At 31.6% G+C, this 18085-nt stretch overlaps 2 protein-coding genes across 2 annotated transcripts in view; one reads left to right on the top strand and one right to left on the bottom strand.

The window, feature by feature from the left end:
• Positions 1–18085, bottom strand: part of AP-1-2beta (adaptor protein complex 1/2, beta subunit) — a 52373-nt gene that overhangs the window by 17582 nt on the left and 16706 nt on the right. The window lies entirely within an intron of this gene.
• On the top strand, positions 5941–11647 carry Spt-I (serine palmitoyltransferase subunit I). The gene is made up of 3 exons (XM_072523006.1): positions 5941–6408; positions 10354–10671; positions 10866–11647. Exons 1-3 carry the CDS (start codon positions 6165–6167, stop codon positions 11474–11476), a joined length of 1173 nt encoding a protein of 390 aa, XP_072379107.1. The 5' UTR covers positions 5941–6164; the 3' UTR covers positions 11477–11647.

The raw sequence follows: 18085 nt of genomic DNA, 5'->3' as shown, positions 1-18085 counted from the left end.
TCACTTGCGATGTCTGCTCCTCTTTTATTACGTACATCAAGAAGAGATGATCTCCATCTTTTTGAAATAGCGATGTGGTCTATTTGATTTTCTCTTGTATGGCCAGGTGCAGTCCATGTTACCTTGTGAATATTTTTATGTGGAAAGATCGTTCCACCAACTTGTTTATTTAATACAATAATTATTGTAATTTATATCAATATATGACTTCGAAAAAATTTTAATGCGTTTTAATTGTAAAAATGGGTAAATATATTTTTTAGGTTTAGATTTTATCATTTGAAAATTAAAGATAGAGGTTATTAAAAGGTAAACATTTCAGAAGAGCGGCACCTAGTGTCATACATCAGCGAACTTTTTGTAAACTGCAAATAAAATGACTTAAACTTGTTTATTTAATACAATAATTATTGTAATTTATATTAGAAATTCACTTTTCTCTTTGCATTGATTTTTGCTTATAATTTGGAAACGAATAGAACTTGAATTCACTATTTCTTATTATATTTTTACAATTTATTATATAACATTTTCTTCAATGATAGTACTTATGAAATACGCTAATAAAAATGCAAGATTTCGCCGCTTCACGCGCACGATAGTTTCTCGAATGTCCTCTAAGTACTTGCACACAGCGAATAAGGTATAAGGTGTATTCGTCTATAGCCGAGGATTGTGTTCTGGATGTTCTATTACGGTCTGATCATGCGCAGTACAGAAATGTGAGCATACATTTCTTTACTCCGCATAAGCAGAACGGCCAAGAAAACAATCCTCGACGACAAAAGAACCTATAATAATTACAGATCACAATGTTCACAATCGTCAAATAAAAGCATGAATTCGGGGAAATAAATTGATTATAGTTATGTACTTCAGATTACAGTCAAATGAGATACATTAGTTATTTAAATCATAGTATCTACATATTTAAAAAAATTGAAAACCAGGCCAAATTAAGATATTAAAGTTACGTAAGAATTTCGTCCCTAAATTTAACACCCTTAGAGTTAGGGTTGCTCCTCTAAATTTTTAAATAGAAAATAGCGGTTGTGGCACACCATTCAAAAGTTATCTTCGTTGAATATTCAACAATGTTATTGTTTTCAAATTTAATACAAAAATTAGGAGTAAAAAAATTGAAATCATCTATTTGACGACATTCGCTATAGCGCATTAGGAACGTCGTTTAGTTCTAGATAATGTGTAAAACAGAAAAAAAAACAGTAATTTTAACTCAGTAGATGTACAAAATGTTCACTTCTTAATAAAATCTTAAATAAAACTGTCTTCTAATGTGTTTTAACACCTCAGGTGTGACCGATCTAATAGCAAGCGTTATTCTTTTGACGTGACAACGTCTTAAATTAGGTTGTGGCTCGGAGTCATTCATGAAAAAGTGTAACGCCCGCTCACGTCTGTTACGATGAGTCACCGAACAAGAGAGAGGCCCGCCGGACCGGCGAATGCCTTGCGTCTCTCTCCCACTCAAACATGATAGGTCCGCTGCGCGCGTAGCACTAGAGAATTAGGCGCGTTGAATCGGTGCGTGCTTGTGTCTCTGTCTTTCTCGAGCGTTCTTGGCGTTCAAGACACATTACAGCAGAAACACTTCCTTTCATTTCATATTTCTCCTATCATCGTCCTATCCTCAACAAAATCACTCAAATAGAAATTAGTTAAGTTTAAGTTTACATGTACAATGTTTTAGTAAACAAAATATATTTCTATAGTTAAAATTTGTGCAATTCTTATTTTCATTCAATTCCTTGTTCCTATTGTGCAATTTAATAATATTCATATCAATAAATATTCTACCGAGAAAAAGACGTTGTCACGTAAAATCTTCGCCCGTAAAACCGACTTTACAGGCAACCGATTTTTTCTTATTCTTAAGTCAGCTAAATTTAGTGGTTTAGTTTTATATAAAAACCAAGTAGCTTGTAGAGGAGAATTGATCTCCGAGTAGTCGATCTGGATTCTTTCTCCTATCGTAAAGTGAGAAAAAAAAATGATAAAATCCATTATATACGTGAAAATATTTTTGTAAAATAAGACTATGTTAAATATGTAGGTAAAATGAAATGAGAAAACTAAGTTCGAAAATCAGATAATATACAGAGTTACTCTCCCACGTTAAAAGATATACCATATGAGAATCCACCTGTAAGAACGTCCGGTCTGGCACGAACTCCTCTACCGTCGCTTAAAAACAGAACAAACAGTATTTCCTCAAATGAAATCAGGATAAACGCTAATAACAGCTCATCTCATTGTGACAAAACGTCGACATGTTTACAAGAAAACAAACCGGTTCAACACACAGAAATCCCCAGGAAACTCGTCAGTATAATGATGATACAGGTTGGACGTTTATTCCAAACAAGAAGCGCTAACGATCAGAAGATAGCTCTCCGAATAGAATTAAAAAGCAAACTACTATTCAGGATTATTGGTTGCAGAAACCCATGCCAACCAACAGTAAATATAGCCCCTTAGCTACTGATGATATACAAGAAGAAAATAAAATTGCCGAATCCAAAAAACTTCCACCAATATTTTATATCTTTATACCATTAAATCTATATACCATTAAATGCCTTGGGGATGACAAAATTAAACTCCAGGTAGATTCACCTGAAAACTATTCGGATATTGTCAAAAGTTTAACAGGAAGAAAACGCAGTTTTCACATATCAGATAAAACAGGGCCGTGGATTGGGAGTGGTTATCTGCAATACTCACCCCTCAACAGAAATTAATGATATCAAAAGGGCACTCGAAGAACTAGGTCATTCAGTCAAAAATATCTCCAACGTAAAACGAAAAGAGGATAAAAACAACTACCCCCTTTCCACGTAGAATTGGTTGCTAATGCAAATGCAAATGAAGTCAATAAACAACTTACTCAATAATTTAAGTCAAACCACCACATCTCAAAAAAGAGAAATTCCGCAATGCCACAAGTGTCAACATTTCGGACACACTTACAAATATTGCAACAGAATGCCCGATGCGTAAAATGTACAGCCAATCACTTCATCCGAATGTCCAACCTAGTCAAGTTCCTCAAATAATCGTCGCCCATCTGTTACATATGCAAATGCTGTGAAGGACAAAATCATACCACGGCATCTATCCCAAGTAATACACAGGAAAAAATGAATACAACAGAAACAGGTAACAATTTAGAGTTAATGGTCCAAAAACTTATCAGAGAATGGATAAAATGTTCAACCTTCTCATAACGATGCTCTCAAAATTTAATGATCAACTCTAAAAATAAAATTGGATATTGGAAACGGCCTCACAAACCATAGTGAGGAGATTATATTTAATTTATAAAATTAAATAACCTTGATATCATGATGGTCTCAATGATATGATGATGATCATATGACAAACAAGAGCCATTTTAGCATGCCAGATTTCTGCACCTATGTCACACCACATCCAATGGGAAAAGATCATGGTGGAACTGCGTTAATTATTACAAGTAAAATAAAACATCATGAAATAAATAAGGAATGTGAAATCAACATTCAGGCAACCTCGATATATGTAGAACTCAGAAATGGGCACATAACGATGTGAGTTGAGTATTGTCTCCCTGGTAAAATAATTAAAGAGGAACATTTCTCTAGTTATTTCAATGGACATGGTCATCACTGCATTGCAGCAGGTGACTTTAATGCAAAACATACAAGATGGGGTTCAAGATTTATAACAACACGCGGACGAGAAATTAAAAGTTTAATCAACTTCTACTGGACAACCAACCTACTGGCCTAACCCGATCTGATCGACTTTGCTATCGTAAAAGGAATTAGTAACAGCTTTTTAAATATTAAACCTTCCTTTGACCATTCTTCGGACCATTCTCCCATATTTATTGATGTGATCTAATGTCTATAATACAAATAAATACCTCACATTTTCAAATCATAAAACAAATGGGAGTCTGTTCAGAGTTAATATTCAAAATGAAATTAATTTAAATCTTTCTTTTAAAATAAATGAAAATCTTGAGGAAGCAGTCCATCACCTTGCATCAATCATTCAACAGACAGCTTGGAGAGCAACTCCAGATCTAAATCAGAGTAATAACTGTGCACATCTAACTGTGCATATCTACATCATATAAAAATCTTAATCAATGAAAAGAGAAAACTAAAAAACAGTGGCAAACCTACAGATCTCCTGAGGACAAAACTCAACTGAATAGGGCTACTCGCTTTCTTAAGAGAGAACTACATAAATACAAAGATCAAGGCATAATTGAATGTCTTGTAAGTCTCATTGCGACGGATGGCACAAATGACTCTATTTGGAAACTCTAAGAAACTTAAACATCAGTTTAAGCATGATGGTCCCATTAGAAAGGAAAATGGTGATTGGGCCAAAGCCAATGACGATAAAGCACAAACATTCGATAATCATCTCAGCCAAGTTTTTCAACCTCACTCCAGAACTATTTCAATGGAAGAAGAAGAAGAATTCACGAGAACTTAGATGGACCCTAACAGATGTCACTTCCTATAGAAAATATGAAAATGAATGAAATTAAAGATTTAATTAAAAATCTCAATGTTATAAAAGCTCCAGGGTATGATTTAATATCGAAAAAACTCTGCAAGAATTTACCTGAAGACGGATTTCGGTTGATTATGTACATATTTAACGCTATACTAAAGTTAGGCTATTTTCCGTTTCAATGCAAAATGGCACAAATTATTCTAATACTAAAACCAAATCAAGATCCACACGAACTATAATCCTATCGTCCAATCAGTTTGCTTCCCATTATCTCTAAGATATTTGAAAGGATACTGCTTTAAAGAATGAATTGTATAATCGACAGACAAAAGTTGATACCGGATTCAAGCAAAACATGGATTCAAGCAAAAACATAGAACAATTGAGCAGGTAGATAGGGTTGCTAAAACAAATAGATATAACAGAAAGATTCACAAAATTAAAGTTGGACTTTGCGAGAATAATTTCAAATTGAAAAGATAAAAAACCGAGTACAACCACCAACAACCTGGTCAACAGTTGATTGTCGGGCTAAATTGGATAAGGAAAGCATAGGATTTAATTAAATAACTAGAGAGTCATAAAAAAGACCTGTGTCCGACTCTGTATGTCCGACGGCTAAGAAGATGTCAAGTTTGACAGGATTGTGATAGACTTTTTAATATGGTTAGTCATTTCCACGGTATATAATTAATCCTTGACTATATGTGCGTCCAGCTAGAGAAATATGGTTAACAAGTTCATAAGGAATTATATTTCTCGTTGAAAACATTTGATTTCACTTTATCTGGAACTAGTATCCATAAATAAGTTGAATTAAAATAAATATGTAAATTTCGACAATATGGTTTGCCAAAAATTTAAACAATTTAGCGCCAATTAATTAACACAGAAAAGAATACATTTCAACACTAAACTACTCAAATTAATAATACAAAATATATAAAACTATATTTATTTTTTGAATATGAAATTTAATTAATATTTAAATTTAAAGTTTAAAGTACCGTAATCAGGTTTTGGTGGTGTTGAGACGAAAATACGAGAGCAAAAAATAATCAGCAAACAGCAGAAATAATCGGTTCTCTAAACGATATAATATACCCTATAGTTATTAGCACTGAGATCAATTCAAAAATCTACAAACCAGCTATGAACTTATCATAAAGCTAGAATAACAGAAATTAATATATTTACTAAATACATAATCTTTATCTGAAATTTTTACATGAAATAGAAAGGTAAATCCAAATATAATATTCTTCACATTATTGTTGTAATTCTATCATCATAAATCCACCTTTTAAAAATTTAGTGCACGCCTATGATTACGATTCAAGGTCTTCTCTCCAAAAACAGCAACACGGCGAAATGTCAGTGTCAACTGTCAAATAATATAAACAGCTATCTTCGTGTTAGTGGTGTACTTCGAATTTAGACGTCATCTTTTAAAATTGTAAATTTTATTTTTAAAGATAAACATCATATTAACTTATTTTCTAAAAGTAAAATTTATAATTATAAAGAGACTAAACCGCGTTTCTTATCTTTTAAATCGCTATTTACTCCTAGATTTGCTGGAATTGAGGTTAAATTATTTGGGGAGTGGTTATATTTAAAAAGTTATAATGTTGGATGAAAATTTATTGCAACAACGATTAGCACAATTTAATCCCGAGCCTTTAGTAGACACTAGTCACAACAAACCCAAAGAAAGCATCGAATCATATACTATCCATGAGGATGAATATAACATTGATTTGGCTAAAACTAACTTTTTAAATTTTTTGGACAATGAAGAAATAAAAAAGTCAGCTGAAAATATTATACGAAAATATGGTGTAGGAACATGTGGTCCAAGAGCTTTTTACGGTAATAATGTTTTAAACTTCATAAAATTAGAATAGAGGTCATTTTTTATTTGTTTTCGAGTTTGGTGTCAGTGATTTTTAAACAAAGTTGTTAATCAATTTATATTATTTAAAAATGCATTTCTGTAAAATTAACAAGATGGAGTGTATACAGTATGTTGCCTGCTTACTTTCTCAATGTTCTATAACTTTTTTGGACATCTGTCCTAATTGTTATTAATGTATAAAACATGCAAAACAGATGAAAAGTGTATAAGTACAATTAAATAACAGTTGAAATAAGTAGTGAATATTCAGAAAACGTTTTATAAATATGAGAATTATAGTTTACTGGTTGTATCAGCTGGTAGATAGCAGATATTTTAAAGTCATAATTATCAATAAATAGGTAACTGATTTCATAACAAGTGTACTTCTGTTTTTTTTTAATTTCAGTGAATATATACTATTTATTCTATAAAATTATTATGTTACTCATTTCTTAATTATATGAAATGAACTAAATTATATTCTACACAAAATTATCTGAATACATAACTTCATATTTATTATAATTGTTATATTGATATGGACTGACCTTCAGTTGATTTGTGATTACTAAAATTTAAACAGCACACTGATAATTGGAAGTGAATATGAGAAGTTAAAAATGATTTATACAGATATTTCTAGAATATAATATACTTCTATATTCTTAAATGTCTGTGGTAAAATACCATGATTATTATTAAAATAATATAACTTCCTATATAAAAAATGTGTACAAGAAGATTCAAAATTTTTGTTAAATAGTTTTAATTTTTAGAATTATAAAATATCTACTACGCTCTTATAGTGCATAAGAAGTGCGAAAATATGAAGAATTGTAAAGCTAATTTAGGACTAAAATAAAAATTGAATAATGAGATGTTCTGCACCACTTTCAGTGGTGAAGGTGGAGCATACTAACATGTCATGCCAGAACCATCTTAACATATGCTCTCTAATTTTGACAATTGGTACCATCCCTAGACTTCCCCTAATATATTCATTAATTTTTTTCTTTATTGTCCGTTCATTCCATCTAAACCATTATCATTTCTGCCACATGCATTTGTTTTTCCTTTTTCTTTTTAACTGCCAAGATTCAGTTCCTATCATATCTGGTCTTATGGAAGTTTTATAGAATGTTCCTTTCAGTTTTATTGGAATTGTTCTGTCATACAACACATTACTCACTTCCTTCCACTTCATCCTTTCCTGCCTAACTACTAATACATCACCATATATCCATCACTACACGACTTATGCTTAGGTGCATAAAACTATTATTTTTCACAAATTGGTGATACGATTTTTGTGATAAATAAATAGTTTTTTGTCAGATATGCATACATTGAGGTTGGGAATATTTTTATAGAGCCATCAAAGAATATAGACGCTTATAGAAGAATTGTTCACTGTTATTTTTGAAAGTTAGCAAAAAGTGGGACATAGATAAAGAAAAGTGGGACGAGTGGAACGCATGTGTTGCACGTGGTACCACTAAGGAGCGGTCATGTCAGCTGTGGCTCTACCATTGCTTCTAAAATATGAAAGAGTGGGGCAATAAATGCAACTTTAGATATTTTTATATGTAGATGCCGCGTGGTCGCAGAATAGGATTCAATTTTTGCGTTTTATAAAATTTTTTAAAGAAAATAATATTATTGTACCTTTTAATAAATTAATCTTTTTAGAAAAATTATTATGATTCAAAGTTTTAATTGAAATATGTACAAATCTTAAGTATAAATCAGTTTAAGACTATATTGTAATAATTTCACCAATATTCATTCATTGTGAAAATTATGTTTTAGATACTACTAGTTGTTATTTTAAAACAAGATTAAATAGTACTCATACAGCGTAAAAACTTTCACATATAGGTACTATTCATTAAAATGTACTGTTAAAGTTTATTTTGTTATTTCAAAAATAAATCAGGAATGCTTTTTGTTGTTATTGAAAAATTATGGATGAAATGGAAGTTTGGAAGTTTTGGCGAAATGGAAAAAATTGAATTTTTTTAAAAATGTTTCGTTAATTTCTCGGCAGAAAAACAGTATAATAAAAAGTTATGTGACGGTTTTTCGTTGTGTTGGAACAAACCAATTTTTAATTCAAAGTTATACAATTAAAAAAATAAATACTTTGAATATTGTAAATATCATACATTTTTAAGTTTTAAAATTAAGAAGATCTCAGCTTTATGCTCAGAAAACTAGAAGAAGAATATAAAAACAACGGAATGGAAATAAACTTAGAGAAAACCGAATACCTAACAACAGAAAACAAGGATATGAGAAACCTAGAGATAGACGAGGGAAGACAAATAAATGGAACAGATAAATTCAAGTATTTAGGAACCATAATATCGAACCAGGGAACAACAGAAGAAGATATAAACAACAGACTGAGACAAACAAGAAACTGTATAAGACAACTAAACTCAGTGTTGTGGGATAAGAACATTACGATAAAGACAAAAAAGAGAATATATAACACCCTGACAAGAAGTATCCTGACATATGGGTCCGAAAACTGGACAATAAACAAGAGAAATAGAGGTAGAATAAGAGCAGTAGAAATGGAGTTCCTGAGGAGAAGCTGTAGACTTACAAAAAGAGACAGAATTGAAAACTCAGAGATTAAGCGGAGAATGGGAATGCAATCAGACATAATCGACTATATAGAGGAGAAGAGACTATCCTGGTACGGCCACGTCAGAAGAGCGGACAGAGGACGCTGGATAAACAAAATCACAGAATGGAGCCCGATTGGAAGAAGAAAGAGAGGAAGACCCCGAAGGTCATTCAGAGATGAAATCGACGAGGCTATGGAGAAAAGAACCCTGCGAGATGGAGACTGGAATGACAGGGAAAATTGGAGAAAACGGTTGAGTGAAGACAGTGAAAACTGTGGAAATCCTTAGTAGTAGTAGTAAAATTAAAAATTTAAATTGACAATAAAGATTTTATTGTGGAAAAACAAAAAAAAGACAACAAAAAAAAAGTTTGCAAATCAATGGCATCGAAATTTGTTTCGGCGTAGATGCAAAGTTACCCGTTCGTACTCTTCGTACTCCTTTCCCACTTCCCCCTAACTACATATTTCATTATGAAATTTTCATGATAGTTTTAAGCCGACGGACACGGCACCACGCTGTGAGTTTATGCAGCCACCCTCTTAAACCGTAACCAAATCGCCCATTTGAACTGCTCTTCTATAAGCGTCTATATTCTTTGGAGCCATTGTCAGAAACAAACAACATACAAATCCTATCACTGGTCATTGATAACTTAAATTTTTTACTGTTGTAGACTTCTTTCATTGAAAATAAAAGAGTAATCATGAATAATGGAAGTGTATACTCATTAATTTTATTAAAAACTTTCCAGTTCTAAATAGTAATCTATAAATGACTATAAAATTTCAAAAATACGCATTTACTTAGTAAACAGAAAAAAAAAAGTATTTTTTTCAGACTTCTTTATAAAATAGCTATACATATAATTTTTTTCAATCTAAAATTAAAAATTGAGCATTGTAGGGTTAAATTTAGATTAGAATTTTGTTAATTTATTTTGATACATTATGGGTTGTATTTTTTCTGACTTTACTGAATCATGTACAACACATAATAAATAAGATAATAATTTAGCTCCTAATGTGTCTAAATTACTCCATAAATCTATGGTATACATTTAATTAATGTAATTATAATATAACATTGATAAAATTGGACAATTTGTCATTATCATATATAAATCAAATCACTAAATTTGTAAATAATATAATATTTTTGTGACAACTAAGTATGTATATAAAATATTTTTAGACATATGGAGTCTTACACTTACAAAATTTGAGTAGTTTTTGTCCAAAAATGTAGCAATTGTATAATAAAAATAGTTTATATTTTTAGGTACAACAGATGTTCATCTAGATCTAGAACAGAAACTTGCAGACTTTCTGCATATGTCAGATTCTATTGTTTATTCCTATGGTTTTGTAGCTATATCAAGCTCAATTGCAGCTTATTGTAAAAGAAGTGACACTGTATTTCTAGACAAAGAAACCAACTTTCCAATACTACAAGGTGTGATAGCATCCAAAAGTAAGATTGTGTATTTTGACCACAATGATCCAAATAGTCTAAGAAGAGAAGTGGAGAAAGTTATTAAAAATGAGAAAAAACCATCAAGAAAGTTTTTAATTGTAGAAGGAGTATCTTGGAAGACTGGTAAGATTCTGTTATTTAGTACAATATATGAAAATACATACTTTTCAAAATCATTTATGATCAATAACACATGTATTTACTATATCTGTTCTCTTTGTGTTTAAAATTTTAATATATACACAGTTAAAATTGTGATATAACTTCATTAAAATCATCGATTTGCAGAATTTTAAATTAATAGAAGGTTGTTTTAGGAAAGCTGCTGCCTTTGGAAGAATTCTTAAAAGTAGCTGAAGATTACAAAATACGCATTTTCTTAGAAGAATCATATTCTATTGGTATATATGGAGATCATGGTAAAGGTTTAACTGAACATTTTAACATTGATCCCTCAAGGATAGATATGATAATAGCTACCTTGGAAGCAGCATTTGGTTCCATAGGAGGATTTTGTGCTGGCTCCCATTTAACAATTGAGCACCAAAGATTATCTGGTGCTGGATATATATTTTCAGCCTCCTTGCCCACTTTCTTGGTACAAGCATGTATAGAGTCTATTAGACTCATGGAAGACCGTCCCAAACAAATAAGAGCAATAGCAAGAGACTTCCAGTTATTTTTAGAAGAGACATGCCAATACAAAGTTGATAGTGACCCTGAATGTGCTTTTAAAGTTTTTAGTGTTAAAGAAGAAAATGGGAGAAAAGAGAAAGAGGAAATAATTCACTCATATTGCAAACAAAATGGTGTACATTTTCTAATAACTGAAGGAGGTCTAATGATAAACCTTTCAATTAATACCTTTACTAATAAGAGCAGATTGGAGAAAATTTATAAAGTTCTGGAAAATGCATCTAAACTATAATTTAAGGATGGTAGCACCATATTAGGAATATTAAGCACAACTGCACTGTTATGGGCATTTACTTGATAAACGGCTGTAATGTATTTTAGTTTAAAATCAAATTAATATTAGGGTAACACAAAGCTGGTATTAACATTCCTTGTGCAAAAATAAAATATATTTAAAGTTTAATTTTTGTATTCATACACCTACCACCTTCATTGTAAGTTTAAATTACTATTATTAATTGATTTTAAAAAATTAAAGACCGTGTTCAATTGAGCATGATAACTGCAGGAAGCTTTTATAAAAAGTGACACAATAAAACTCTTCATTGTAAGATACATAAGATATACTACCATGATAAATATGGAAAAATTAGAAAAGATCCAAAATACATAAAAGCAGAGGTTAATTAGATAGCAGAACAAAATGATGTAAAGGAAAAAGACAAAAATACACATGCACAGTATTAATCTGAAAACAAATTTGAAAAATTAATGGAGGTATAATGTATGTTCCTCCTAGTAGCTGTATATGAGTAACAATATATTAGCTTATAGGGCAGTCCTTATAGTAGGGAACCTAGCCTATACAGAAAAATGCAAGCGGATGTGGGGTAACCAAACATCCAAAAATCTTTTCAGGCCATAATAATGGAAAGATCTTCTCCAATGTGATAAAAATTATACTAAAATGATGGCATCTCCTGGGGTAAAATGTTCCGTAAGCAAACTGAGCCTCCGTTCAGATTTCTGGATATGGACTATTTCAGAGGAACAAACACCATTACAGGTTAAAAAAATTATGATGGGGTCTTGGAATATTGCAAGTCTTATAAAGTTAGCAGATGCACTTAAAAAAAGGAGAATACAAATTGCTTGCATTAAAGAGACTAGGTGGAAAGGACAAACGGCGAAAGAACTAACAATAAAAATTGTGGTATGGTGGGAAAAGTAACACTAGAAATGGAGTTGGTTTGAATGCTGATAGTGAAATGAAAGATAAATTAGTAGGACTCAGCGAAAGTTGATAAATAAGTATTGAATGTTATGTGTGAGCTTCTCAAACAGGGCCGAGTGAGAATGAAAGAAAAGCTTTCTATGATCAATTAGGAAATATACTGAGTAATATTCCATCAGAGGAGAAAGTCATAATAGGAAATGATTTTAATGCACATGTGTGCCAATTCAAGACAAGACATGAAACAATACATGGAGTACTAGGCTTTGGAACTAGAAATGAACCTGGAGATGATATGCTTGAATTAGCAACAACATTAGATATTGCGATTGTTAATACATTATTTCAAAAGAGAGAAACTCAACTTATGTACAAAAGTGGACAAAATCACACCCAAATAGATTATTTCATGACAAGAACAGAAGATATACATGAATGTAATATACAGGGTAATAGTTGGTAAGCCAACAACATAAGTTGCTTGTGCTGGATAGTAAAAAGCAAAACTAAACCAAAACATTTTAGAGGATCACAAAAAATCAAGTGGTGGAACTAAGGATTAAAACAAGGAGACGGGCTGGCACCGACACTATTCAACCTGACTCTTGAATATGTGATAAGACAGCTGAATATAGGAAGAGAAAATGTAAACAAATAAATCAATACAGATTGACGCCTATGCCGATGACATTAGCATTATGTCTGGTAAAACAGAAGAGGCGGCACAAATATATTCACAATTAAAAACACAGACAGGAGTAGGGATGCGCGATGTTCATCGATATTTTGCCATCGATGTTAAATGAAAACATCGAACACCATTTAAGTATAGGTTACTGCATTCACTGGCTGGTAATAATTTATATAATGACACGCTTCACTGATTGAAGTTACCCGGTAAATCCCACATCCCACTGTTTAGTCTATTCTATTTTTAATAATCATTATTATGATGGTTTTATAGTTTGAACTGTGAAACCAGAGCTATTAGTTAGGTACCATTTTAAAGTTTTATTTAAATTAGTGTTTATTGTGTATACAGACGTGCCTGCCAACTAAATGTGATTTGTGGAAATGCGTTGAAGATAAAAATTATACAAAATGCCGATTATCTTCTAAAAGAATTAAAACATGCGGCAATACATCCAATTTAAAATGCCACCTAAAAAGCATACATAAAGAATTTCACAAAAATGGTAAGTCTAATATTTCTATAAAAAAGGTCAACAGTGATGTACAAGAAAGTATAAATGTAATTACTGATACTAACGAATTACTTCTTCACTTTTAGAAATATCAACATCATCTTCTTTTACTCAACAGCCTAGTACAAGTGGCTATTATTCTCCCACTCCTTACAAAAGACAAAAAAAACAATAGTCTGTTAAAAGATTATAATCTTATGGTGAAAGTGGTACAAAATATTTAAAAGTCACAAATTCCATTCTGTATATGATTTGTCGGGATTGACATAAAAGAGATAATTTTTAATTGTTACACCACGTTTTTCAGGTTTTCTTTTCGATATATCGTTACTATCGATGTTCAGGTTCGATGTTAGCATCAATGCTCAACATCGATGTTTTTTACCGATGTCGCATCCCTAGGCAGAAGAGACCGGACTAGAAATAAATATTCAAAAAAAAAGCTAACACAGGCAAGAGCTAGGGGAAACAGACGCGCAGTTGAATTAGAGGACGATATTAAAACTATAGAAAGTTTCACATAAGAACCAGAAGTTCAAATAAGAATGGTAAGGGGAAACAAAGCTTACTTTTCAGTCGCTCATGTGTTCAAAAACACACACTGGAGATCGAAAATCATGATCTACAAAACTATTATCAGAAAAATAGTATGTTATGGATGCGAGATGTGGGTGATGACAGAAGACAAGGTCGGAGGCATAGTTTGGAGGAGGCCAAGGCTCGATTTGGGCTGTAGCGCCATTGGAGAAAGGGATATTAACTAAATACGGGTCGTTTCGTTACTAATCTCAGGAATAAAGATACACAGCAAAACAAATAATTCAAAAACTACACACTATATAAAAATTTAATATGTTAATTATTCCAATAAAGAGAAGCAGTAATTAAAAATGAATAGGCAAATTTATTTATTTTTGAAGTGAATACTTATCGCTCGGTATGATGTTTTTGCACTTGCACAAAATCATATTCAGCGTCACTCAAAAAATCGAAACGCGTATACCTTGCGGTATACATAATATACATACATATACCATCATCATTCCGACTTTACAACCCTGCTTGTCATTCGTATGTATCACCTTCCTCCGCCAAGCATGTATTCCTATATTTCTCATATCTTCATCGATGTCATCCAGAACTAAAATTCAAATATTTGTCTACTGCGCTTTTTACAATATATAAAGCAGACAGATTGATGTAATTACCGAAAAGGGGAATCTACAATTTGCATTCCACGACCCGTCCACCACGGCAAATATCCTTCGCGAATTAGTTTCTAATACTCCGAACATGACTAAATAAACAAAGCCGAAACACGTTTGAGATTTAATTTCAATGCAGGACCACTACCTAATACTAATACTAATTTTGTTATTAGATAGCGTTGTAACGTCCTATATAGTTATTTGTTTATGAAAGGAGAAATTTGTTTTCAATTCAGAGCTTCTGCATATGTCGCTTTGAGGATACCTAAGAAGGTCGAAATACGTATAAGCGGATGGTAGTATAATACTCTATGGAAGGTTGTCACTCCATCTTTTGCGCGGTCGTCCGATACTTCTTCTTCCGATTGGTGACTTACCTTTTGCTATTTTGACGACACGGGTCTCCTCCATTCTGCTTATGTGGTTATTCCATTTTTTTTTCTATTTTGTGTCCATGCATTTATACACTGTACGTTATGTACTTTGACGTATGTCATTATTGGTCTTACACCGACTTTATAAATTCTTAACTTCATCTCAGTGTTAATGTGTTTGTTTCGCCATATAGTATTACTAAGGCATCCTACCAGTCTATTTGCTTTATGTACTTGATCTCTGACTGCTTTGTCCAGGTCTCCATAGCTGGACAGTGTAATTCCAAGGTATTTTATTTCCATTACTTGTTCAATACTGATGCCATCAATTTCTATTTTACATCTGGTTGGTCCTTTGCCGATTACTATTTAGTGCTTTAGTTTTCTGAGATGAGATTGTCATATTAAATTCTTTTGCTTTTATGTTAAATCTGTGAACCAATCTTTGCAGACTATCTTCATCTTGAGCTATCAATATTGTATCGTCTGAGTAACAGAGTATTTTTATTTCTTTGTTTCCCATTCTCTACCCTGTTCCTTTGTTAACGTATTGATGATTTCATCCATGATTAAATTGAAGAGCATAGGGCTCAATGAGTTCCCTTTTCTTATTCCGCTGCCTATTTCTATAGGTTTTGTAAGTTGTCCATCTATTCTGACTTCCATTTTGTTGTTTTGGTAGATGTTTTCGATAGTTTTTATAATATTTAGGGGAACTTCTCTATTATACAGAAGATGGATTACATCTTTGAGTCTTACTCTGTCAAACGCTTTCTTTAAGTCAATCAGACACAGAAATACTGGTCTATTATACTCTAGTGATTTCTTAGTAATTTGCTTTATAGCTAATATTGCATATGTACACGATCTTCCATTACGAAAACACTGTTGTTCATCTGCTAAACTTATCCTTCGATTTATTAGTACCTACTTGTAAAATTTTAGTTGTAAGTTTTAGGGTAGTATTTAACAAATTTATACCTCTGTAGTTTTCTGGCTGTTTTTTATCTCCTTTTTAGAATAGTAGAATTAGTTCGCTCGTTCTCCATTCTTCCGGTATTTTATTGAGTTTTATAATTTTATTAGTTAATGTTGTTAATTGTTATGTCATTGCTGCTCCACAATATTTCAGTAATTCATTTGGTATCCTGTCCTTACCTGTTGCTTTTCTGTTCTTCAGCTTTTCAAGTATCTTTCGAACTTCGTGTACATTTATATTATGTTCTTCATTTGTGGCAAATTCTGGTGTTTCCGGTTCTAGCGTTGTTTGTTTGTTTGTTTTTCCTCTGCATACAGCTTTTGTATGCAGAACTGTCTTATGTAACTGTCTTATAATTATGGATGCCTCTTGTGTTTTGGTTGACATGCATTTCAGGTAAGCTTTGGTCTAATTAATTTGCGCCAGACATTACTTTTTATTTTTGTTTATATTATATTTTATCAATTTCAGTTGATATAAGTATTAGATATTAGTATTGATTAATTGGCAAAACCATATATTATCAAATAAGCTTAATCGTATCCGTTTAATTTAGAATAGTTAAATAAATTCTAATTCGGAAAAATAAAATTGTGTTGCATATTGGCTTTGGTCCAATTCATATGCGTCTGGGCTCGTATATTATTATTATTATTTAATGTTGATATTTTAATCATGATTAAAGGTGAATAGGATTAACTAAACATTTATTTTACATTTTTATATAAACTTTGTATTAAATTTTTGTCTTGCACACATTAATTTGTTAAGCTCATTTCTCATTTTTTTAATACAATTAATTCATTCCGAATAGGACGTAAAATTATTCGCATTTCTTTTATTTTTGTACATATATAGAGTACGATTTGTACATATACATTTTATTTTTTGTACAGAGTATTTATCTTTACTACACATACCTTTCTGTATAGTAAATTAATTTGTTTATTAGATTATTATTTGTATTCTTTTTGCATTTGCATATTTTTTGTGTATTAACCCTTTTAATTCCTCTTACACTTAATTGTCCCTTCACAGGGGCAACTTTTTCTATAATATTAAATGAATGGACAACTTTTCTAAAGCCATTAAAAGCCTGTGCACGCATATGAGTGTAGTTCAAATGATTTCCGGTTTGACGTAAGACAGCTGTTTTGAGTATATTTGATGTGCTATGAAAGCTGTACATAAATAATTACGTAGAAATCTGGTTGTTGAGAAATAAAAACTGTAAGCTTTTGAAGTTGGCAAGTAAAAGAGTTAGCTTTTGTTATACTCTATACAGGGACATTTGGACCTTTTGATTTAGGTACTCGTTACTAGTTATTTTCTAAGATTTTCTTTATTTCAGGAATTGTCGAAAAACAAAAAGCCCCCTACTGAACAGGAACTCTTGTATTATTTAGAAAATGATGACGACTCGGATGTTTCGTTGTTATCTACCGAAGAGGTCGAGATAGAGAACAATGAAAAACGAGACATGACTGCTAAAAATGCAATTTTTTCAGTCCTAGTTGCAGAAGATGATTTATAAAATATGGAAATAGAAACAACGTGCTCAGAAATACCAAACGAAAATGAAAGGAAATTAGAAGAGAATGTCGATAATATAAAACAGGAAATAGAAGACTTTCACAAAACATACGGAAAAATCTAAAATTAAATGGTTGAATAATGTAAAGTATAAAACAGGACATATTAAGTGGTATAAACCTGACCAAAACCCTGTTAATGAAATACCTCCTCGTATTGTTTTTTTGAGATATATTCCATAAGAAGTAATGAAGCAGATGGTGAACATGACTATATTATATTCAAATCAAAAGAATATACCACAAATTTGTCCAGCCACATTGGAAGAAATAAAAAAGTTTATTGGTGTACATATCGCAATTGGCAAT

This window comes from Diabrotica undecimpunctata, chromosome 2 (genome assembly GCF_040954645.1).
Source record: "Diabrotica undecimpunctata isolate CICGRU chromosome 2, icDiaUnde3, whole genome shotgun sequence".
Taxonomy (NCBI): Eukaryota; Metazoa; Arthropoda; class Insecta; order Coleoptera; family Chrysomelidae; genus Diabrotica; species Diabrotica undecimpunctata.
Note: the sequence above shows the minus strand (reverse complement) of the source record. Positions and strands in the feature narration are given on the sequence as shown.

What these genes read in the sequence shown, in the direction of transcription:
- Spt-I (XM_072523006.1), top strand. Translation starts at nt 6,165, where the DNA reads ATGTTGGATGAAAATTTATTGCAACAACGATTAGCACAATTTAATCCC. An exon ending in TGGTCCAAGAGCTTTTTACG is followed by an intron (nt 6,409 to 10,353) that starts GTAATAATGTTT and finishes TTATATTTTTAG; the next exon opens with GTACAACAGATGTTCATCTA. An exon ending in AGGAGTATCTTGGAAGACTG is followed by an intron (nt 10,672 to 10,865) that starts GTAAGATTCTGT and finishes AGGTTGTTTTAG; the next exon opens with GAAAGCTGCTGCCTTTGGAA.